Raw genomic sequence first — 25,122 nt, 5'->3', positions numbered from 1 at the left:
AAACAGGCCCTTTTCCTGTAACACACAGCTGAATATCAGTCAGGCAGGTTCACTGTGGGACCATTCTGCATGTCAAGGCTGCTGCAGTTATTTGTCTCTCGCTGTCAAGGCTCAAGTGCTCACTCCTCTGCACCCACCAAGGCCTGTTAGATGTGCGCTCGGACTAGCATGCAAGTGCGTTCATGACAGCGGACACAGTGGTATGTATGTGTTTGTGTCCGTGGCTTTGTGTGCTTGCTTACTTGTTCGCTTGCATGCTGGAGGGTCAGTGTCAAAGTGCTAGTGCCCTGGGGTAGAAAACAACAAGCAGAGAGGGAAACTATATGAGAGTGCGTGTAAAACTGTGGATGTTTACCTTCAAGATTGCATGTGACATTGTATCCTCCCTGTGTGAAATTAGAAATAGAGTTGGTCACAGTAATCTCATAAAGTTCTGACAAACAAAAGATGGCAGACTTTACTCTTTTACAAACTGTTCTCATCCTCTGTAGTTTTTTGCCCAGCATGGTGCTGTTGGTGCGCACAGAAATATGACATTTCCAGCTGTTGAGCCTGTTCACATGGTAATGCATCGTCTGCAAGGTGAAAAACAACCACCTCTACAAACTGCTGCTGCCCTCACCTTGCCACAAAGTATAGTTTACTTGACTCTACCAGAGAGAGAGATGGAGGGAGGTAGAAGGCCACCCAGCCTTGTTGACTTCAGTGACTCTGCCATTAAGAAAATATGGCCGCAGTGACCTCTGGCAACTGCACACAGCGCTGTGACCCTCCACCGCCTGCTTGAGAGAGAGGAAGCAAAGTGATGGAGGCAAGCAAAGGGAGAAAGAGAATTTGAGGGAAAGAAACAGACAGGGTTAGAAGTGAGGGATAGCCAGGGGATGGGGAGGGCATATATATATATATATATATATATATATATATATATATATATATATATATATATATATATGAGCCTGTGCCTCTCCACTTTCTGGGTCGTCTGGTCGCATGGGCATACATTTTCTCTGTTTGCAAACTTTCCCTCCAGTTTCTTTTGTTCTCCCCCACCCGGGTCATTCCTCTTCCTTTATTTTCCCTGCTGTTTCTACCTGTTTGAGCATGGCTTCTCTCACTTCAGCTCTCCACCATCTCTCCATCCCTCCTTCTGCCTTCCCCTCTCCATCTCTCCGTTTATAGTAAGCCAACACTACCTTTCTCCCTTCTGTTATTTTCTCCCTCTCCCCCTCACCCCCCACCCCCCCCCATAGATGGCGATTAACTGGGGAGCGCAGCTCCATTCGTCCTCCTGACTGTTTGTTGTTAAGGAGATGGATGGAGGCTCCCTCTGCCAGCCCCACGCAGCCGCAATTACACCAGCCGCCATGATAGATGGAGGGGAGGGAAAGGGGGGATGGAGAGAGGGAGACACAGAGAGGGGCATCTATCACAGCCCTTAATCTACCTGTCACTGCAAGGGCTTGGATGGGGGGGTCGGCTTTACCCTGACTGATAGTCATAGGTTTATTTCTTTTCTTTACCTTGAATTTGTTTCTTCGCTTTTTGGAGAATGAGGCCTACAGGAACTGGACTCTTTCAATTTCCTGATCACTCCAATTGATTTACCAGAACTTATTGGATTCTGTTGAGCATACTCGGTATGTGTGTTTGTGTGTGTGTGTGTGTGTGTGTTTGACAGGCACCAACATTAGTGCTGTCAGGTGAATCACATATCATTTGGAAATATCATTTTAACTTTGTAAATAAACTCTGATAAAAATAATGTAAGTGCTTGTGGCTTCATTATTCTGTTGTGGTTCAAGTATAAAAAATGTGATAAATTTAAAGGATTAACATTTATCTGGTTTTCTACTTAAGTATCCTGACGTGACTGCCTTCCTTCACATCAGCTAAAAGTTTAGAGGAGCTGCTAAGCATAAGGGCCATAGCAAATTAATAGCGCAGCAAACAAGATCAAATATAATATTTCTTCATTTTAAATAGTCCAGAACCAACTAAAACTAGGCTCTATGGAAAGGTGTCCAGTAGTAAGAGTGAGGCTGCATGTTATCTGTACATCCACATGCGCTGCCTGGTGGATTTTTGCCTGTAAATCCTGTGTTTTCTTATTTTGTGACATGGAATCTCAGTGTCCTCTTGTGCACACAGAGCAGAAACTGACCCACTATGAACCTGTGAAGGTGAGAAGATAAAAACAAATACTCTGCGCAGACAATGTACTGATTCTGAGGACAGACAGGATGGACATCCATCTGAGACATCACGCATCATTAATAACATGTTGAATAAAATACCCCACAGTAAGTGGTAATTAGCCCGTACAATTTAATAATTGTATGTTTTTTTATTTTTGTCTTTTCAGGTTTAAATCTCCTCCGGATGGATCATATTGTTTATCCTGCTGTAATATTCTCTCTACAAAAGTTTCAGATTTAACTATAGATAGAAAATGTGCTACTCTGTCATATGTTTTATTTTAAACGTGGGTGTGTGCGTGCATGTATCCAGGGCAGTCCTTCCCCCTACTGAAAATATGTAAATGCACACATGGGCATCAACAGGTAATGCAGTTTCTGTTGCCCTTTTGCAGAAATGCACACATTGCATAGACACATTTTTGCATAGACCCCATTATGGCATATATACATATACACACTACCACACACTGCATAAACATGCAAACACACACACACACACACACACTCCCACACTAAGTTGTTTACCTTCCCATCTGCAGTTATTGCCTCTGCACTCTGCCCACACACACTCACCTCTGCAGCGTCTTCAGCTCATCCTCATACCTGTTGACGGTATCAAAGCAGTGATCTGCTTAGTAGTAAATCTGCATACTTTGCCTGTAATACCGCTGCATTTCCCCCCACAATGCTACAGAAATATTATGAAAAGTAATCTGAGGTCTCCTACCCTCTAACCCCCCTCCTCCTCCCATCCCCCTCTCCCTCCTCCTCCCATCCCCATCTCCCTCCTCCACCTCCTCATCTGTCCAGAGGAGTGAGAGATGGGATGGAGGGATTAATACTCTTCCGCCCAAGCCAACTCTGGGAATGATAGATGGACAGATGCAGGAAGGGAGCGGAGGAGGAGAGAGGGGGAGATTAAAGGAGAGGGTTCATAAATCCAAAGTGGGAGACCTGGTCCCCATCCCACACTAATAAGATCTGCAAGAAATCCATGATGAGGGAGAGAGAGGGAGGAAGGCAGAGGTGGAGTGAAGAGGAGAGAGAGATGGGAGTGGTGTAATAGCATTAGATGTAATCTAATCATGGCAATAAGATGTGAATGGATGAGTGTGAGCATGGTGATTATGCAGAAGAGGGATGGTAGTGTATTGATGAAGCGTTGAGGCGTGAGGACAGGCCGCGTTATTGGACAAGAGAACAACAGCGTTATAGTCTTCACTGGGGAGCTTTCTGCTGCAAACCCATAAAAACTGTGTTCATTACAGCTTTTGTCTGATTCTGTCACTCTGACTGTCACCAAATGAAAGCAATGCTAACACAGTGGGTGCTACATGGCTGCAAAATGCCTCAGTTGGATGTAAATGTGAATCAGGAACAAAATGTGTGAATTTAAGTGAATTCTTTGGTGTGTATCATGAAACCTGTGCACTTATTCCTGTGTGTGTGTGGTGGTCATCATTGTGTTGAGAATCAACTGTAAGTGCATAAAGTGCAGTTGTGCAGCCGTGACCTGACTCGGATCAGATAGAGCGCTCCTTCACCTCCCTCCTCGCCACCACCCTCTTCCCCCATCCTCCCCACCATACACCCGGCCACATTTTTCATGGCCCAGCTGTCGGAGGGCCGTGATTGGTTGGCTCTGCAGACAGATAGCCGATAGGCTCTGATTAATAGTTGAGGCCCAAGAACTTCCTCATTGATCAACAGGACAGGCTGGATTAGGAGGAGGAGGAATGGAGGAGAGAGAAAAAGCATGCCCTGTCGCTCTGCAAGTACTGGCTGATAACCCTGATAGTGGCTCTTGGAGTGTGTGTAAATGTGTGTGTGTGGGTGTGCTTGTTTACAATAGCAAAGAGATGAGGGGATGTTAGAAACGGGATGAAATGGAAGCACTGCAGTGAAAAAGTGCTTCAGGTTTACTCACTTTCTTTCTATCTTTAAAGCTCTGTCTCTGTGCTGAGGTGTGTGATAGCATCTGTGAGTTTTCCTTGAATATTATCACACAAAACACACACACATCCTTGTACTTCTATCTCTGTGAGGACCGTCATTGACATAATGCATTCCCTTGCCACTTACCCTAACCTTAACCATCACAACTAAATGCCTAACCTTAACCCTTACCTAAACCTAATTCTAACCTAACCCTTAAAACCAAGTCTTAGCCTTCAAACAGCCCTTTGAAGTTGTGAGGACCGGCAAAAATGTCCTCACTTTCCAAAAATGTCCTGACTCTGTAGGTAAAAAAAGTTTCAGTCCTCACTATGTAACAAGTACAAGTACACACACACACACCCTATCTGGCTGGCAGCAAATGTCTGAGAGGCCTTTATGCACATAATTGTGTATGTATGTATGTATGTATGTGTGTGTGTGTGTGTGTGCATGCATGTGAGTGTGGCTGAAACATACATAAAATACGTTTTTGATATCTGGATGTCATCAGCAATCCACAAGAGAAATTTCTATACTATTCTATTGTTTTCATCATACTTGTTGGATTCAAATGTGCTTTTGATGTAATTTATACTAAGTATAAGTATATTTGTTGCCCAGGTACCTTTGCAGTGTGTTACAGTATCTAGGTATGTGTGTGCGCGTGTTTGTGTGAGTGTGTGTCCCCTCCTGCTGCTCTGTCCAGCCTCTAGTTGACTGATGATCTCCACTCCCACGGGGTCAGCGGGGTCACGACCTCCCACTTTTGACCCCCTACTGAGAGGGTCACACACACACACACACACACGCACATGCACACACACACAGCAGGCCATACAGAAACAGATGGCCTTGGGACAACTGGTGCTTCCTCACCTTCCTGACACAAAACACTCTCCTCATGATTTCGCTCACTGTAACAAACACAACTGCATCACGTCCACAGATACACTGTGGCACTAACTCATGAAAAAAATGCCCCATAATGATAGAAATATTCACAATAGACATCTGATGCCTTTATTAAGAACAACAGACAGAATTGTTTGCCACACTGGTGTCTCAGTTTTGATTCCTGGTGTTTTAGAAAAAATGAGGATTAAGAAATGACACACATGACACACATGTAGCAATATCGCACCCTAGTGACACTACAAGGTAATGGCAACTGATGAATATTGTACAAAACAAACCATAACATTATATTTTACTGGCTAGACACAAAAGCTAATATGTAGGAAACATCCAGTCAATCATTGTTATTATAAATATAAACACTCATAAACTCAGTAAATGCAAACCTAAGAAATTCAGTATGTAAGCCAAAATAAAGATAGCAAGGGACAAGAAGCATAAAAGAAGCTCTTTCTGCATTCCCAAATTAAAAGTAACTTTAAAAACAGGAAACACATCTGTAAATGCACACCAAAAAAAAAATCCCTAAAAAAACACACATACACCCATATGAAGTGCAGTGCTACAAGACAGTTATGGATGGATAATGAGGAGGAGGAGAACAGGATGAGCTTAGAGAGAAAATGGAGGAAGATGAGGATGATGGTGAAGCAGAGCAGCCAGACACACCAGCTCATTAACTGCTTCTTATCAGTTTCAGGGAACAGTGATAAGAGCTGATCAGGTTATAATGTGATCTGATCAGACCGTTCTTTTCTCCATCTTCTCCTGGGCAGCCATCTTCAGCCAACTGACCACGTGTTTCTCAATCTCCTGAGAGGCAGAAAGATGGTCAGATGTTAGAAATCCCCAAACATAAACACTTTATGTTATTTTATAATGAAGACATGTACAAAGAAATGTGGCCTTCATCAGCGGATGGAGCTCAGTTGCAGTGATGGAAAGTAACATTACATTACAGTACAGTACATTTACTCAAGTACTGTGCTAAAGTACAATAATGTGGTGCTTGTTCTTCTACTCCACTATATTCCACTATATGTATTTGACAGCTACAGTTACTGGTTACTGTACAGATTGAGATTTTGCACATTAAAAGCATATGATGAGCTTATTCAACAAAATGCATTCTTACATATCAAACTGCCCCAAAAAGTATATAAAGTAGTTAAAATTAGCTCGACCAGCTACAATGAAAAAATGCTACTTACACATTAATGCATCAGTAATAATAATCTAATTATCTAATATATTTTAGTATATCAGTCACATTTTTCTGCATTAAGTATACCTTTGCTTTTAATACATAAGTAAAATATTTAATAATACTTACGTATTGTAGTTTACTCTCAATACAAGACTTTTCCTTGTAATGGAGTATTTTTACATTGTGTATTACTTAAGCAAAGAATCTGCATACTTCTTCCACCACTGCTCATTTGTCATGGACATGGTTAATGAAACCCAAGAGATGTTAACTTAAGATTTGCCTGAAAGCTCCAGAAAATGTCCAGTAAGTGGACCTTGTGCTCAAGATTTTTGATCAAATATATGAGGACTTCATCATCTACATGTTTGTTATGCAGATTACACAACAACATGTCATTGAGGCATACATACCTCTCTGGCTCTCTTGAGCGAGCAGCGGTCTGTGACTCTTCCACTCATCATATCAGCACAGTGAGCAGTGTCCTTGATGAAAATGGTCTGGGCTTCTTCTCCCTCTTCAGCCCTGTCCTGGACCACTGACAGTTCCTTCCATGGGTCAATTCCACCTGTGGCAATGATGATTTTAAACGAGTCAATAAAATTCTGAACCACTGTGTTGCTATTCTCTCACTTCACTGTTCCCTTATTTTGCTTTACTCCTTAGGTTCAGTCATTTGTTGTGGTTTTGTTTTGTCTCTAGTAAATCTAGTCTCACCGTTGACATAGAGGACCCTGTGTGTGTGTGGGTTGTCTCCTCCATAATAATTGTTCGTGAAGGCAATGCGTCCAGGCAGGGAATGGTGGGAAATGCCAAACAGCATGGGACAGACTTCAGTCTGGGCCTGCAGGGTCAGCATCCCAGAGAACGGACAAGTGGCATCCTCGCAAGTCTGGTCTACACACACAAACACAAAGGGTGTCAGGACATAGAAAAAATGATGGCTGACTTTATGTGTATTGCTGCGTATGTGTGTGTGTGTGTGTGTGTGTGTGTTTAGTACAGAAGCCAAACTCAGTGCAGGTCTGATAGGTCCACTGTCTCTCTGCTCTCCTGCCTGAGTGGAGGGACGTGTCCATCAGATCCTTCACTGTTTTCTCATGGGAGATGTCCAGACATGGTTCCTCACTGGTGGAATAGTAGATCTGCAGAGTGCACAAATAAACACACAAAACTTAGAAAACACCTGCCCTTGGGTCCCTGGCTGCATAGTCATGCTGGCATGAGAAATCCCAAATGGTCGCACCTTAACATTTTAACTCTAGGGGGACTATAAGCTTGTCTCTGATGAGAATTCATGAAAATGGCTCAACAGTGACATCTGGTGGTTATACTGTGCATGAAAAGGGGAAACTACAAGCAGGAGGTCATCCTTGCACTGTCTGAGAGTGTGTTTTCCATACCTGTGCAAGTTTAACAAGGCGGTTGTAAGCCTCAATGTCCTGATCATCTGCCTCGCTCTTATTGGTCATAACACTACAGAGCTCATTAATAGACATGAGCACCCCTTCTTCATTGTACTGCACTGTTCCCATGACAATGTCGGCCAAGTTTTGCATCAGCTCAATCTGAAGTAGAGATGCATAAAAGAGCATAAATAAAGAGCAAAACGGGATGAAATTATTATTTAGAATAGTGTAAAAGGTGTAACAATTGAATTTAATTTGAATAGATTAGAAACGACGATTTAATAAAAAATGTATACACATATTGGGTTAGCTGTAACACCTGAACAGGTGTTGCAATTGAGAGTGCATAAAAATTTGTTGGTAATTAATGAGTGGTTGAAATACATAGCTAAAAATAATGGCTAAATGGTTTAAATAGATGGCTTAAAGTAACAGATGGAGTGGAAATAGTAAAGCTAAAGGTAATGGATGAACACTAAAAATAGCTAGCTAAACGTAATGGATAAATGGTTGAAGCGTCTAGCTTCTGCTACTAGTACAAATGCAAACTTGATAATGCCAACCTACAGTGACAGTTTAATTGTGTGAAAAAATATTGCAACAATATATGCTTTTATATAGTGTTAAAATAATATCTAGTTTAAAATTATTCGCATGAGCCTATTTGGAGCATGACAGTTGGTGTTGATGACGGGGTACTTGATAGGGTATGGAGTGTATGGAGCGTTCACTAACCCAGCATGAGGTGAAAAAGTATCTAAAATCCAACATAACATAAAAAAGGACAAAAATGCCCAAACAATATGCCACAGAGGGTACTTTAACCACCACTAAGTTTTTCTCCTAAAGCATCTCATAAAAACAGAAGCCGTCACCTGATCATCAAGATCCTTGGGGATCTGACAGCAGCCAAAGTCCACGGCCACCTGGCTGGCATTACCGCCCATCAGTGCTGCTTCCACAGCAGCAAAGGCTTCCCGCACACCAGCCAGACACTGCAGGAAGAAAATGAGTGTGAATTTGACACGTGACAGAATGCACGTGTATCATATGATGCATAGACAGGTGGCTGCCTTCACACCTTTTTGGAGCCACCAACTGCTTCGTTCATGAGACTCAAGCCAACAGTCTGAAACAGAGGAAATCACAGATGTGATAATATGGTTATTTAAAGGAGGCATGCATCACTAGGCTAATTAGTGATAATTAGCAATTCTGCATGTGTAATTTGCAGGGCCATCGGAACAACTGAGTACACTAAGGTCATGTCCTTGGTAATATTTCTGGGACTTTGGGGGGGTTAATGACCTGAGAAGGGGCTTTCCATTCTATGGTTACACACACATTGGACTCACAACCTCAATATATTAAAAATCCTAATATACAATATACTAATGTTGTGACCATAGATTGTGCCAGTTTACATTGGTGTAGGCAGAGAAGTCCAACTTAGCCCTGACAGGAGCAGAGGAGGCCACAGCTCCGTACACCAGATGGGGAAACTGCAGGAGGATGTAAGAAGAACACAGACAGAGGAGTGACAAGAGACCAAAAATGAATTAATATGTAGGTTGTTGCATTCATATGATGTCTAATGTGTCTATTATCTGACCTGTGTGGTATATGAAGAGTAGAAAATGCATCTAATGCCTTTCACAAACTAGGGGATTAAAAATAAGATTGGGTTCTAAACCCATTTTAAAGGGTGGTATTAAAGGATAAGTCTGGTGATGTTCTATATTTTTCTTACTGTCAACCAATCCCATGAGAAGATCAAAACCAACAATGACTTGATCTGACTAACATAGTATTGTCTGTGTAGCTAAAGTCTGATATATTTCATTCTTCTGTGCCATAGAGCTCCATTGTTGTCCAAAACACTAGTCAAAACACATCAATGAGCCACACTGTTACACAGGCTAACATGTCCGTTACACTGTAACTTTATTTTGAGTCAATCCATCATACACCATCCTGCTGCTGTAAATGCTCACTAATGTAGCAGTACTTACTCCTGTTTGAGTAACATTTGCTAAAATCTACGGTGACCAGCTGTTTTAGTAAATTATTTAGTGGGAACAAATGGGCTTGGGGCTGAGAGCCACAGACAGGGTCGGGAAGCCCGAAAGTATTGAGAGACGGACAAATACATTGTTGGTGCTGGTCTTTTCATGGGATTTTCTGACAATAAGAAATTGTTAATGATCTAGGACCTGATGGCGACACTGAATTAACCGTTTGTCTCATGCGCTGGAAAATGTTTTAAACTTTACTCTTAAGATCACTGCAGTGACCATAAATCAAAGCCAGACAGCCTGTTATGTGTTAGCAATAAACTCAACATCTTCTTTTAGTTTCTGGAAGTATCTAAGTGGCAGACATGATAGGCGGTTGTAAATTGACTAAATGAGAGGAAAGGAGCTTCAGGACGTCCTTTCATATCTCCTCTAGGGTGTGAACAAAAGAGCAACCTCTATGACAGGAAAGGAAATATTGCCTTCCCACAATTCTACAGCAGTACTCACATTGTGGCTGTTCCCGACCATCTGATCCCTATCAGTGGAATTTAATACAAAATTTCTGGCTTGATATGTTTTTGTAAAATGATGCAGAAGAGAAGATACATCTTAAATAAATAAGTATTCTCATAAGCATAGTCTGGCATGAATTAGTGCCATTTTACCAATCTTTACCAAACTTTTAAAGCTCAAGCATAATTTCTCAAAAATGTCTTTGAAAGAATTATTATATAAAACTAAAGTTTATGAGGTGACATTCATATCTGGGTCCAGTCCTGCACCTTTCCTCTGAACCAGGCGGACAGAGCTCCTGAGTACGAGCCTCCGAAGCTGATCCAGGTGTTCCTGTGGCTCAGATTGAAGCTTTGGCTGATGTACTGGTGGAATACAGCCAAGTCAGCAAGCCTGGATAAAAAAACCCACAAATAACTCTTAAAATTAACCATTCTGACCTCAGTTTGGAAACTTCAGTCTTTCACCCGAGACCCACGACACATTATAGATACATGCGCAGACATACAGACAAATGGAAACGGAGCTATAGAAAGAGTGAGACATACATGGGAAACACATTAAACACACCAGCTTTCTCACACCTGAGCGGTTTCCTGGGACAGAAAATGTTCAGGTTTTTTTTAAAACCTATTTTTAAAAGTAGCTTATAGTGTCAGTGTGTCCATTACTATGAAATGTGCCATGGCAAGGCAGGGAAGGGTACTTTAATCTGATTGGCTAGGGGGGGTGGCCATGCAGTACAATGTACTGGGAAACCTCTGATGCAAGTGTTTGATTACTGATTTTGACGTGTCACTTAATGTCATGGTTGTAAGAATTCTGGTGGCAAATCAAATACTCAAACATACAAACACAAAAATAGACAGAAGGAAAATTTAATTAACATAAAATAACTGAAAGAGAGACACATCTACATACATATGCAATGAGGGAGAGGAAGTGAGGTGAAGAACAAGGTGAAAGACACACACTTCCATCCATACATGTACACACAAACACACACACTGGTAGGGACCCAACACTAACGCCTGCTGGCTGCTTAGGTCTGCCAGGTTCTCAGTTTTGAGGCCGTCAGGGTTGATGCTGTCACCGTAGAAACGATGCTCCAGAACCAATAGCAGAGCTCCATGCTTTTCAGCCATGTCAACATGGTGACCTGGGAAAACATGGTCAAGCGTAGCAAAGTCTAATACTTTTTTAAGAAGAAATACACGTTGAATTGTTTACAGTTTTTGTACTTGATTCTCATTGCAATTGTAAATTGCATTGTGCCAGTAAAAAAAAAAAAATACTATATATATATATATATATATACACACACATTAAAATTGAGGTAAGTGGTCATGTTAATGTAGAATGCGCTTATGCGCGAGTGTGTTTTATTGGATAATACTTTTGATTGATGTATGATCTATTAAAACTAGTGCTCCACTAGCCTGTCCTGCTTTTGGGTTGGTTTTCTTTAAGTGCAGTTAGTGCAAGTTAAGCTTCAATGGGGCATGATGTGGAGCAACAGTTTTTCTGACCATAGATTGGAGACCATATTTTAGTTAGAGGAAAGTCAATTTTCAGCATAAGGTCAGTTTTGATAATCCATCATTACATTTGGATACATTTTTGTTTTATTTTATTCTTGGTCATGTCCAGTGGAATAAAAGAGTCATTCACTCGCTAATGCCACATCCATTATCATTGGATAGCCAACCAAGAGGAGTCATTAGCCTCCAAAAGGGAATGTTGAAATTGGACATGGTAGACTACATGAGTCAGAACCCCGTAAAATGCGTAATGGGGTGAGGATGCACAACACTATGAACCCCCTACAGGTATGTAAAAGTAATTTTTCCCCATTAAGACTATAAGAAAAAATTAATTGTTGCAAATAGTTTTCATAGATATTCTGGCTGTAGATGACAAGATGTGTTACATAAAGTGATTTCTGAGTGTATATATTTTATGTGTTTATGAACTATTTGATTTTCTTTAACATATACCTTGTACTACAGGCTACAGATCTTACAGAGCACAAAAATGCATTAAGAAACATGAAGCAAGAAAGATTGTGAAGAAAGCCAATATTGAAATTCTAAATTTAACTGGAAACATGGGAGGAATCAGAGGATGATGGAGATTGTGTGAGATTGGATGGGTACTGACAGAGCACAGTATAGGGCAGGAAAGGTATAGTTAAGATGAAAAATGTGCTTGCAAACAAGTGTCAGTTTACTATCACACAATATGATGCTTCACTCATTATTTTCACTTTCATTTGCAAATCTGTGAGGCCGTGTCAGCCACTTTGTTTGTTGATTCAGGCACTTTCTGTATTTTTCGACCAATCTGCTGTTTGAAAGTGTTTGACAGACAGGTGAGTTAATGTGCTGCATGAATCCTACTGTACCTCCCAGAACATCGAACTCAAAGATGGGCCCTTCCCCTCCGATGAAGAGGAACACTGGACCATCAGGACACTGCCAGTACGCCTCATTCACAAAGAACCTCTGGAAGAAAGACAAGCAGAGAGAAGCAGAGAAAGAAATGTTCTGTTCAGGTTCTGCCAAACCAGTAGCACATTCATAGTCTTAGTGTAAGTAATCCTTCATTTAATGCTGCAATGAACACATTTGCACACTAGCAGCCGCAAATGGCAGTGAGAGCTAAATAAAGCTGAACATATGAATACATGCTAATAGGACATGTGGTCTTGTCAGTGCCTGGTGGAGTTTGGGAGGTGAAAAGGTTCAACCAGTCTAGATTTCTCCGGATGGAGTGCTCACTCACTGCTGCCTAAGAGCTACCATTGGATTTTGCTCAGTTTAGCTCTTGTCTGTAGAGCAAAATTAAAGCAGCACAGTTCAGTGGGACATTTTTCTGATTTAAGCTGACAAGGGAGCTGTTTTATTAGCTTTGCTGCATTGGAAAAACATTGAACGGCTCTCAGAAATCACATATGATGGCATCTTATTTGCTGCTTTAAATAAAATATTGCTTTTGTGTAGGTTATGAAATCACAGAAACATGTGTACGTTTTCTTTCATCATCAATTTCTCAAAGTCAAAGGTACAATTGCTTTTTATGTTTCATATGTCATGTAATCATCTGCTCCATGCCAGACTTTGTTTGAGCTTTCTATACCTGAGGGAAGGTGCTAACATCTTGTCGGTTGAAGTGGTTCAGCTGCTGGTGAATCCTTCCCTCCTTCACATGTTGGAGAGGCTGATGACCACTGACTGTGTGCGTCAGCAGATGCTGCTTGGCTTCCTTCAGCTGGAGATTACGCACACGCTCCTTGATCTTCCTCAGAATCCGTCCTGGCATTAAAAAAAAGAAACCAAGTCGCAGGAAAAAGAGAGAATGACAATTGTGCACAGTCATGGAAATACTACAACCTCGATGGTTGGTATTAGTTAAACTCTTGACCTACTGGCCTCCATGCCATACAGGACTGAGAAGATCCAACTTGCTCTACCAGGAGCCTCCTATGTGGCTCTATCAGCCATTTGATTGATAAAAACAAATGAACAAATCTGCACCTAGCGGTTCATGTACTGATGTGATGGTTGACAAAAGTACTTAAAACTCTACCTACAAAATCTGTGATCCATTTCAGGAACAGTCAACATCCAGTTTACCAAGAATAATCAGGAGCTGAATTATATAGTTGATATTACTATCCAACCCACTGAATACAAAATATAACATCAGATCAAATACATTTATCTGTACATTAGTAGCCATTTTTCTATTTATAAAGTTTTGCATATCTGTCCAAAATAAATGTGAATGATCACAGTGAAAAAAACAAATTAAATATTGTTTCTCTATCTGAATTGCAAAATACACAGGTATAGTCTATCTTTAGCTTACATCTTTCCAACACTTCTTTAACAGGATTTCTTTCACTTTATAATACAATACTTATTTAGAATACAACAAGCCTTTTCCTCTGTAAATCACCCATGATAGAAGACCAAAAGAATTTTGCTGCAGGAGATGTTTTCTGCGAGATTACTTTTTTTGTTAAATAAAGAAATTGTGTTTTATACTAATGTCCAAGCTAAAAGAGCTTGCCTTAGAAAACCAATTTGATTGGGATTTTGTCAACAGAAAAATTGCATTTTAACAATAAATCTATGCCTTTGTAGAAACTGTTGGGGTTCTATAAAAATACTATAATCCATTTAATCTTAAAAGTATTGTTCAAAATATGTAAATCCAAGACCTCAAGACCACCTCCTCCAGAAATAATCATACAGCATCTTATCAAACTCCTTGGAAACATTTGTTGGGATACTGAGTGACAATGAGACAGACTGATCTAGAGAGTCCTTCTGTTTTGGATAAAAGGACCCTGCCATATATAGAAATATCTCTCATTAACCACAAATTCAATTTTGTTTTCTCAATAGGGTCAAAATTTTATTTACATTGTTGTTCCACATTCCATAAATAACAGTGCCTAGGTGGGTCACCTTTTCTTTAATTGTTATTCCATAACAATCTGACAGATTACAAGATTTAATTGGAAATAAAACAGATTTATCAGAGTTAATCTTTAAACCTGAAACATTAGTAAACTTATACAAGCTACTGCTTTTGAAACCTAAAATTGGTCTTTTAGAAAAATCGCAGTATCGCTGCTAAATGACAAATTTTGAAATCCTTCCCCACTGCATTTATTCCTAAGAGGGGTGACTTTTTTTTACATGAGTAACCATTATTTGGGTAACTAACAAAAACAAAAATGGAGATACTGGACAGCCTTGTCTATTACCACGATAAATATTAAATCTTTCTGAGGTACCATATATTAACTTCACAGAGCTCACAGAGCTGCAACAGCCATGATATAGTGTCTGAATTGCATTTTGAAAGTATTTTCCAAAACCAAAAAAAGGAAATGGCTTTAAAAATAAACTCATGTTCGACCATGTCAAAAGCCTTGTAAAAGTCATAGCTGTCATTTACACTGGGGACGCTGGAGACATGTCCCACCACTTTTTAAAGTGGCAGATTTTGTCCCCATCACTTTTTAAAAGCATAATTTGTTAAAAGAATGAATAAAAAATCAAATCAATGATTTGAGTTTGTTTTAAAATTAATATGGATAAATAAATAAAAATAAATTGTGCTTTCTACAGTAGATGTGATTTTGGCATTGCTCTATTGACATGGTGTTGCAGCTGTGGGTGTGATGGATGACTTGTGCGCTTGACATTGCTGTGCGTTTTATGCTGAGTATTTTCATATTGTTGACTCTGTAGTAGCCTGGACCCTTTTGATGTGCCATTGTACATTTTTTTTGATGACCAGCCATAATTATCTACTCTGACCGCATAGTGATCTCCCCATTACAATTCCTAAAATCGTATATGAAGACCTTTTAAAAATAGTTTTTTCCTTATGTCCCCACCACATTTCAACACAAACACGCCCTTGGTAAAAGTCAATAAACAAAATAAAACTTTTATCAGGTATTAGATTATTATAATCTATTATATGCTGTATCAAATGAATAATATAACTTATATGTCTCTTCTGCATAAAACCAGATTGAAGGAGAAGTGGTCCTGTTAATACAATTTTCAAGATGAACCCACATCATGCTCTAGGAACAATATTTGCGTTTCTGCTGTTCTGTTTCCCAGAAAAGGTGGTGACATTGCTACCATCCTGTTATTAGTAGGGCCAACAAAAAAGTTTTATTTTGCTACCGCCATGTTTCTGTCCCTCCCGGAAACTTGTTCACGCCACCTAACTTTACCTCCATGTGGGGCAAACATGCACAGAAAGAATATATTTATTCCAACCAGAGAGAAATGATCAGATTGAGCGTTTACATTATTATGAGGCGCAAATATTTTCCTATTGAACGGATTATGACAGCACCCCTCTCAACCTGATTAAAAATTCCTTCCAAACGAGCCAGATCAGGCCAGTCTCTTCCAATTGAAGTGGTTAGAGGCATTTTTTATTCTGATGGGCTATTATTCCGATTACTAGTGGAATATCAGGGTCCATGTAAACATAGCTACTTTCACTGCAGGCATCTGTTTTGTTTTTTCTTTCAGCTCAAATTTGTCAACGGCAAAAATAAACTCTACCAGAAATGAGCAAAGAATTAAATATTACTTGATCGCCTCAGCTTTACCATATTTGTGATATAAGGATGATGTCACCTTTTCAAAACCCTTCACAAATCCTGATATGAGTGAATTGCTTTAATTTTGTACACCATCAAGCTGTCAAGTTACCTGTTTTAGGACAGTGGATAAAATCAAACATGAATCTGTGAGTAAACCCGTTATCACATTCAGTGGAGCATTCAGCAACTCACCAGCATCAACAAAGTTCAAGAGGAGTAGAATGATGAGACAGCGGGCTGGTGAGAAAAGCATCTTTACCACCAAATCAGGATACTTTCAGCTGAATTTAATACATATCCAATCTGCAGGACTCAGGATGATCTCCACCACTCAGCAGCTCCCTATATAGTCCCTGGAATGGGCTGCAGTGATGAGTGACTGTGATATGACCTGTGCATTATTATGATCCACATTTGGCATGTCATAAGAACAGAGTGAGACTGTGTGTGTGTATATCTGTCATATATAAATTGCTCAGCAAAATAGAGCGTTGGCTTAGTGATGTAATGAGATCTCTCTGCTTTGTAATGGCTTTTTCGGAGTGGTTGAGTTACAGGAGCAGTTTTCGTGCTGCATCAGTGTGTAGAAGCAGTGAGAGTGACTGTCCCGTAACCACACCACACACACACACACACACACACAAACTGTTACTGCCATAACCAGAGCACCATATTAAACAATTATTTTTCAAATAACTTCTTTGATAATAACAATAAAATATGTAAAACAGAGAAAGAAGACGATACTTTTATTTGACTTATGTAAAGACAAAGACCTTTCTTGAAACACAATTATCTTTGGTTTCAATAAAGTTGATTATTTCTAAGTGTGAGAAACACTGTGCAGTGTGCATTTACTGCAAACATAACGTTTTCTATATGTGAAAGTATGTAGCCTGATTAGACATTTGAAAACTAACGTGCATTTACTACTGTGAGAATTAAAAATTTTAATGAAGGTTGCTTGCCTATTATATTAATACCATGTTGAAACTTTTTTACACATATACACACACACACAGGGCATGAGGTTTAACAATTCAAAGTGTTGTCCTGCAGACTGCTGACTGCAGGGAAAAGTTGATTAGCCGTTGCAAACAGGCTTACATTTATACAAAGAAACAGGGATATCAGAAAGAACATCATGTACTGAGGACAGTATGTATTGTAATGACCATGAGAGGAAAAGTATCAGTTTTGGGGAACGAAGCAGAGACTTTAGCAACTTACAAACAGAGGACGTGTAGGATTCCTCCACTAGGGTGCTGTCTCCACACGAAGGGTGGAATCGTGTGCCATGAGGCTGGGACCAGCCTGTGCACCACTGAAGGGAGAGCTAAGTCTAAACCACAGCTCCTCCCCACCTCTGTAGAAACCTATCAGATAGTTGTACCTTTTCATTTAAAACTCTGTGTAATGTTAGGAATAGCATTCTTTTTTAGGATGATGACTACAGATTAACAGCTTGCTGACTGTGGTTTTCTGAATAGAAAAGATCCTTGTACAAGATGCTTTTGATCCTCCAATTCTTTAATAAATGCCAAATTAAGGAATAGCTTCTCTCCAGACTTTTCTTTTGCAAATAAACGAACGCGCTGACACTACCAGTGTATTAATACAGTGTTTATAAATAAATCAGAGGAAGCTGGTACATAGAAGCAGAGGAGGTTGCTCTTCCTCTATTTCTGAGGGGCAAAAGGGAGAGCAAAATATTAAAAAAGAGTAATTGGTTGAAATAAATCATACCAAATCTCAGTATAATTTATAAAAAAAAGTTTCTCTCTTTGGAAAATATCCATTATTGAAATTCTGATTAAAATGCTTCAACAGCAACACTTGCAGGGCAGCCAAGTGGGGAAAGGGCAGTCTGTGTGAAGTGTTGATGGGGAGCAGAGAAGGACATGTTCCTGCTGTCCTCTTTAAGGCAGGATCTCTTATGTTAATTTAATGTACTTCATTTTTTTCATGCTAATCGGTATGTGTTTAGTTCAATAGGATGAGTGATACAAATTAGTTATACCTTTTAGCAGGTTACCTTAAAACATCAGTTTTGTCACTCATTCTCACGGGTAACGTTAGCTTAGTTAACAAAAATGATGGTGCTTAGGTTTTTCTGTTTACACTCCGGGTAACGTTACACCAACTGTGATATATCTTTTTTGCACTCCATTAAAACACTGTAGTTAACTCTGTAACGGTTAAGTGTGGACACAGAAAATAAACTGCGACTGGCAGTTTCAATCATTTATTCGGTTAACGTTAGCTTAAACAAAGACAGGCAACATTCAAGCACTGCTACTAAGTAAAAATAGCATTTAAGCCTCAGTATTTTGTTCATGGAGAAGAGTGTTTGCTACAGGTTTAGCCTTTTAGACAGAGGAGTGCTGTGGTCAAGCTAACGTTATAATAGAGTGTTGCAGGGATGACTTTTGTAGGCCAACCCGGAAGTTAGCATCACCCTGGTTCCCTAGACAAAAAGCCAATGGGATTTTTCGTGTTCGGTCAAATGATTTTTAATGTCCCCAACAACCTCTGTAGTCTCATTCAGCCACTTGTTAGCAACCGCCTTTTTAAAGACACATAAAAGCTTCAAAATGCAAGAGTGAGGTATTTACTGTTGTATTTTATGTCGTAGAACAAAACTTGAAAATCTCTTATGCTTGTTTTATCTACAGATCTTATTTCAGGCATCTAACCAAAAACCCATTCAAAACTCAAGTCTTAGTGCACCTGGGTCATTCCACGAAATCGGTGCCTTTTCAACTTACAACTTAACAACTTACAAATAAAATAAGCTTAATTAAAAAAAAAATATATATATATATGGAATGAAGACAACTTAAAATGACAAAAAAATGTATTGGGCCATCTCAGGCTATATAATGTTTTATTTTATTACTACTTTTCTTCCTCATGTTTTGATATTTTTGTCAACCCTGTTACAGACATAATCATCACTATATTCTACAGTTTTAATTAGAACTATGTAATAGTTTTTACATTTATGAGCAGTATTTTTGTCCCATTTTTCACTAGGGTTGTTTCAAATTTGGTATTTTTTAAACAAATCTTATTTTTGTCATTCAGATGACCAAAAACCTAATTTTGAATGCTGATCACCTGTCAATTAAGAAATATATATATATTAAAAGAAGGGCTTTGTCCAAAACAAAATAATGTGATTGTTACAACTGAAAAACTTGGAAGGCCATTTCAAATATTATTTTTACATTATTTATGAAATTAATGACAGTAACAGGATTGACATAATGGTAACAGGACTGACCAGAGTAACAGGGATGATGGGACACATTCTTCAGCATACACTCTACATATTTGTTTACATAATACTGTAAAGTTTCTTACTTTTTAATTTACATTATATTGTTTTGCATTCACTTTGCATAGCTTTATTACTGAAACATTCAATTTCTAAGAGATCTAATGTTTTAAGGGTACTGTAGACCCATCCGTCCATTCACAGCAGAGTACTCCTGTCTGATGTAGTTTAGCACAGGCCTGAGATGTTCCCAAATTGCAGGTGAGCCCTTTTGTCTGGATGAGGACACAGTGCAGAAACAGAGAGGTTTGGCATTTGGTCCTGGGTATAGAACACCAGTATGTAGTGTGGCTTGTTGATGTGAAGCACCAAAATGCACAGCTTGGACTTCAGAGCTATATTTACATCTGTAATTCTCTGAAAAGTCCACATGTATTATGCACTCATGACTGGACAGTTCTTTCTTGAGTGCTCTGGTGAAGGCAAATTGATGGCTGATGTTAAAAATGTGCCGCTTGAATTTTGACAACTGTTCCTTGAACAAGTCAATTAGGGCTTCCGTGGTGGTCTCCATCTCTTGTTTGCCAGTGATTTTGAATGACTGAGTTTTGCCACTCTCTGATCTTTGCTTCTCTTCTGTTATCCACTGGGAATATGAAACAAGGGCTGTTTGATTGTATGGTGTAATAACAGGACAACCATTCTGCTTACACCCTTCACACTGGCCATACATGCACTTCTTGTTCTTGGAGTTACACACAACCTGTTCTACCAACTCCTCAGTGTTGCAGTGTTTTAGTATCTTCAGGTGGTAGAGCTTGTTTGTGATGAAGCCAAAGTTTTCATGCATCTTGCACAAACAAGTCTCTCTCTCAGACAGGCTTGGATTGACTACCCAAAATGGACGCAGGTGACAAAATAAAGAATAATAAATTATTCTGTTTGGGTATTCTGCCAAGAACTTCCTGTGCGCATTTCTCATTGTGTCAATGAGGAATCGTTTGTGCTTTTTAAGTTTGCTTTTTGTCTTTGTCTGCTTCCTTCCGGTAGTCAAACGGCTCACATCATCCCGTTCAAAGAACAGCCTCACGCAGTCTTTTATTGCATCAGCTGTCCGAGTGTTTCCTTCTCGTGTGAATGTGAGTGGGGTTTTGTCAGAGTATTTCCACCTTTTCTTTGAGAACCCCAAAACTGCTTGAGCATACTTTCTAAGTCTGTACTTCTGTACTATTTTTCCACCTGCACATATTTTTGCAATTAACTGCCTCTCTTTTTCACCACTGGCATTGTGATACTGGTCACTGAGGTCTTTGGTTAGGGCAGTATGGAAAACTATACGTCTTCTAACAACTTTGGGCAAAGTGTGCAGCTCACGGTTGAACTTGGATTTTGGGGACAGTGTTTTTTTTAATCAGACGTTGGTATCTCTTCTTGAATTTCTCCTTACGTTCCTTTTGCAGCTCTCTTTCCAGGCGTGACAAAACGACAGTTGTTTTTTTGTGGTGTCTTTTTGAACATTTTCTTCCTGCTTGATGTTGCCTGAAATGTAATCATAAACCAAAAAATTTTACCATATATATATATATATATATAAGTTGAATTCCACTAGGATAAATCTAGGTCTTGTGTAGTATACTTGTTCTATATCTATTCTTGATCTATAGGTATTCTATTCTTCTGTCTGTATATTCTCTATTTATTCTATACTTGTGTTCTTGAATGCATTGTCCTATGTCTTTGTTTTTCTGCTGCACTTAATGGCATGCTACTATTGTTACGGACAGAACAACCGGAGACACAGTGAGGATAATGAGATAGTTTATTTCAAACACAGGAGATATGAATGGATGAAAGGGGTTAATGATACCGTCCCTTATTTCGCTGATGGCAGAAGAGTCCTGGAGTTGAACAGAGGAACACGGGACCGGGAGCGACACACACAGGAGACTGGAGCCGGAGCTGGAGCGAACCACTCGGGAGACCGGAGACACACAGGAGCCGGAGCTGGAGCAACATGCTCGGGGAACTGGAGATTTCTGGAGTCGGGATCGGGGTTCGGGGTTCAGAGTAGCGGTAGCTTTGACGAAGCGACATGGGTGAGTCCGTGGAGTATGGGAGGCAGGCGTAGAAGCTCTGTCCTTCACACTAACGAGACCGGACACTGACTGAGGTGAGGAGTTGGAATTTATGGAGGAGTAGAGTGGATGATTACATTCAGGTGTGTGATGGGAGACAGGTGCTAGGAATTAATATTCAGGTGAGGGAGTGCAGAGTGAAGGGGAGTGGCTGGAGAGAACATGACAGACTGTGACAACTATCATCTGTGAAAGGGTATTATAGTGAAAATATAAAATCAAAATCAAATTAACACAATGTTAAAACTATTTAAATAGTTAATATTTTAATTATGAGATTCAGTGGACCAGCAATACTAACTAAAATATGTAACTGATGTTCATATGCCACCCACAATGAATAATAAAGACATTGGATAAATAATACACATGGTATGACCTTTTAAAATGTTTCAAATTTACACAGACAAATCAGAAAATCAGTGCGGCTAAGGTGTCTGTCATCCCTGTTACCCACATGTCAAGACCTGTTACTCTGGAAAAGTAACAGGGTTGACGGTAACAGGTTTGACAATTTCAAGCTAATTTGCAATTTGCTAGCTAACAGACCAAATCACAAAAGCACGTCGTACACTTTGAAAGGATATTACTTGTAGATAAAGATTATATTACATAAAATAAATAAGTGTTTAAATGTAAACTTAAAAAATGGTAACAGGTTTGACATTGCATGATATCACCCCTCAGTCAAACCTCATAAATCATCAAAAATAGAAAATTATAGAAGAGAGAGAGAAACTTCCTTGTGTTCTATCGGTTGGCATCCTGGTTGAGAAATTATGTAACTTCCTGGAAGTGATGTCACTGGAATCTACCATTATTTTACAGGGTTTTTTTTGTTGAGGGTAACAGGGCTGACATGAAATAGGGGACACCGATAAAATGATTTATATTTTATGAAAAATAATGTATAATTATGCTAAAACATTGCTTGTCAATAAGATTATACTTAGAACAATATGCAAATGTGTTTTTTGTATCATTTTGCATTCAATTTGCAAATTAAAAGTCCTGCTGAAAAAGACCATTCATAGCAAGGGACAGGCCAAAAACCTTACCCTCATCAGAATAAATGCAATTTTAATTATTTAAAATAATGGCGTCCTGAGCAGAGGATGACAACACACTCCCTCTGCCCGTGTTGTTATCGGAGCCTCTATGTTTTGTTTATACAGCCGCTCCGGCTGTGTGTGCATGTGAGTACATGTGAGTCCGTCGTGTGAAACTGTTCGTCTGTGAGGGGAGCTGTTTTTTTTCTCCTCTACCTCAGTGAATTAAGGATTTATTTCGACCAAACAAGAGTTGGTGATTGTTGGAACAGTGGAAAGACTAACAAAGACGGTTTTGGTGAGTTTTATTTTGTTTCTGTCCAGTTTGAATGAAGTGTGTTTTACGATGATCTGCGAGGTAAAATTACTGTTTTTCCTCAATGGAGCCATTAGTTATTTTTTTGTTCTAGGTTTTTCATGTGATATTGTTTAACGTTATGCGCTTGGATCCATCTATTTAAATGTAATGTTCACCTTATTTTCAAAAAAAATAAGTACGGACACAGCCAGTTGAAGTCCGTATTGACGTTTATCAATATGGACATGCTAACGTTATACATTGTTAGATCAGTTAGATTCTCCACAATTAAATCGGTCAGTTCATTTTACAGAAACCATGAGCACCAAAGTATAATTCATTCAGATTTACTGGCATGGTAAACAAAAAGACAGGGGGGGAAAAAGTGGTGACTCCCGGATATTACTTTTGAAGCGCTCATAAAGTCAGAATATGTGTCCATTCCTCGATAATTGATATACATTTAGTCTGTAAGGGTTCACTGATCAAAATAATCAAAATGTTTTTTTCATAAAAAATAATCCATGTTGTCATGTGTCCATTGCTGACTTGTCTGCTAACTTTGTTCGTCAAATGAAGACCACACTTGAGAAATTATATTTTCTCTTCTTTCCACACCGTATTGTTGGGTATATTTATTTTCATTAATTTGCTGGCTAGAAAATAAAAGTGTCCCCACCTTTCTCTAAGTGCAAATAAAGGTTTAAATAACTAGGGTAGCCTTCAGATTTCATCTTTTCTAATGTAGGCCGGCATCTTGATACAGGGCTTTCGCTCTCTCTCTCTCTCTCTCCCCCATGTTATATGAGGCCATTTCTTCATGTCATCCTCCCACTCGTTAATAGTTTGAGGGTGTGGCACAACCTGCCATTTTGATTTGTTATTGATTTCCAGGGAAACAATTAAACGGAAGTGTGGCACAAAAACCGGAAGTTCGACCAACTGTTTATTTCCACATTGGAAAATAAGGTGAATAGGATGGTACCTATTCAAGAATTACATTTTATGGATGTAAAATTTGGCTAACCCACTAGACTACTCTCACAATTATATTTCACACATTACATTTTTATGAACCAAAGTTTATTGTGTGTAAGTCACTGTTGTGACACAAGCTTTCTATTCCATTCTCCTCAGATTAGCAATATAAAACCCCAGCTCTACTCTTGCACCCTTGACCAGTGAAAGAGCTCAATTTAAAGGATTGAGAAGGTGATCTATTTGATAAAACACTTTCTTACCCACATGAGGTAGAAACAGAGACAGAGGATGGTAAGGAAACTCCAGCAAAGACACAAGCTCTTAAGGTCACACACCACTGACTCCTACACATCCAAACACCTGGTGTGAGCACCTTACAATATAATGCAGAATTTGCAAACATGAAAAATACAAATATCAGACATACAGCCAGAAAAGAAGAAAATAAAAACTGATTCAGTGTGAAACACTGACTGCAGGGAAGTTTCTTTATGCAGCTCAAAGGAGAAAATATGGGTCTGCTTCTGCATATTTGAGACAGGGACTTAGTGGCCAGTGAAGCATGACACCACCTGTTTCAGAGACTCAGTACCTGACCAAAAACAAAAATGAGAAGACAGAAAGCAACCTATTTTGAAAATGGATGTCTGTGCAACAGTGATTGAAGAGAAGACTTTAGAAAGAGCAGAACTTCAGTCTCAGGTGAATATTACAGCTCTGACAGCAAATGATCAGAAAAGAAATGTTTCAAAACAGAAATTTATTTTTTTTTATTTTCTATATTTTTAATCATGAAACCAATTAGTTTTAGCAATTGCTGCATTGTTGTGAGAAATGTGGGAGGAAACCGGAGCACCCGGAGTAAACCCACTCCACCACAGCAGACAACACAAACTCAGAAGGGCTCAGGACCGGGACTCGAACCATCGCCTTCTAGCTGCGAGGTCACATTGCTGAAGTGGCCCTGAGAGCTCAAGTCCTGCCCCACATCTATAACCTCCTGCTCCAGCAGTCTCTGTCCCCCTATGATGAA

The 25,122-nt window shown here is 39.5% G+C and overlaps 1 protein-coding gene across 3 annotated transcripts; it reads right to left on the bottom strand.

Moving 5' to 3' along the window:
• Positions 1-5,165: 5,165 nt before the first annotated feature.
• Positions 5,166-17,332, bottom strand: LOC122878484 (thymus-specific serine protease). 3 transcript variants are annotated; one of them, XM_044201290.1, is made up of 13 exons: positions 16,539-17,332; positions 13,337-13,512; positions 12,603-12,702; positions 11,228-11,357; positions 10,468-10,591; positions 9,092-9,169; positions 8,749-8,796; positions 8,543-8,662; positions 7,662-7,826; positions 7,262-7,403; positions 6,976-7,155; positions 6,672-6,826; positions 5,166-5,864 (listed from the first exon to the last, which is right to left on the bottom strand). In XM_044201290.1, the coding sequence occupies exons 1-13, from the start codon at positions 16,597-16,599 to the stop codon at positions 5,793-5,795; spliced, it is 1,551 nt and encodes a 516-aa protein (XP_044057225.1). In that variant the 5' UTR covers positions 16,600-17,332; the 3' UTR covers positions 5,166-5,792. The 3 variants fall into 3 exon arrangements, with proteins under 3 accessions (XP_044057225.1, XP_044057226.1, XP_044057224.1); XM_044201291.1 differs by lacking the exon at positions 16,539-17,332 and adding an exon at positions 13,626-13,989; XM_044201289.1 differs by lacking the exon at positions 16,539-17,332 and having other exon boundaries at positions 13,337-13,612.
• Between the last annotated feature and the right edge of the window lie 7,790 nt (positions 17,333-25,122).

The sequence above is a fragment of the Siniperca chuatsi genome, linkage group LG7 (assembly GCF_020085105.1).
Source record: "Siniperca chuatsi isolate FFG_IHB_CAS linkage group LG7, ASM2008510v1, whole genome shotgun sequence".
NCBI classification, from domain to species: domain Eukaryota; kingdom Metazoa; phylum Chordata; class Actinopteri; order Centrarchiformes; family Sinipercidae; genus Siniperca; species Siniperca chuatsi.
This window is presented reverse-complemented; position numbering and strand designations above follow the sequence as displayed.

What these genes read in the sequence shown, in the direction of transcription:
- LOC122878484 (XM_044201289.1), bottom strand. Translation starts at nt 13,576, where the DNA reads ATGACTGTGCACAATTGTCATTCTCTCTTTTTCCTGCGACTTGGTTTC. An exon ending in CTGCACTGAGTTTGGCTTCT is followed by an intron (nt 7,156 to 7,261) that starts GTACTAAACACA and finishes TTGTGTGTGTAG; the next exon opens with ACCAGACTTGCGAGGATGCC. An exon ending in CAGGGTCCTCTATGTCAACG is followed by an intron (nt 6,827 to 6,975) that starts GTGAGACTAGAT and finishes TCATTGCCACAG; the next exon opens with GTGGAATTGACCCATGGAAG.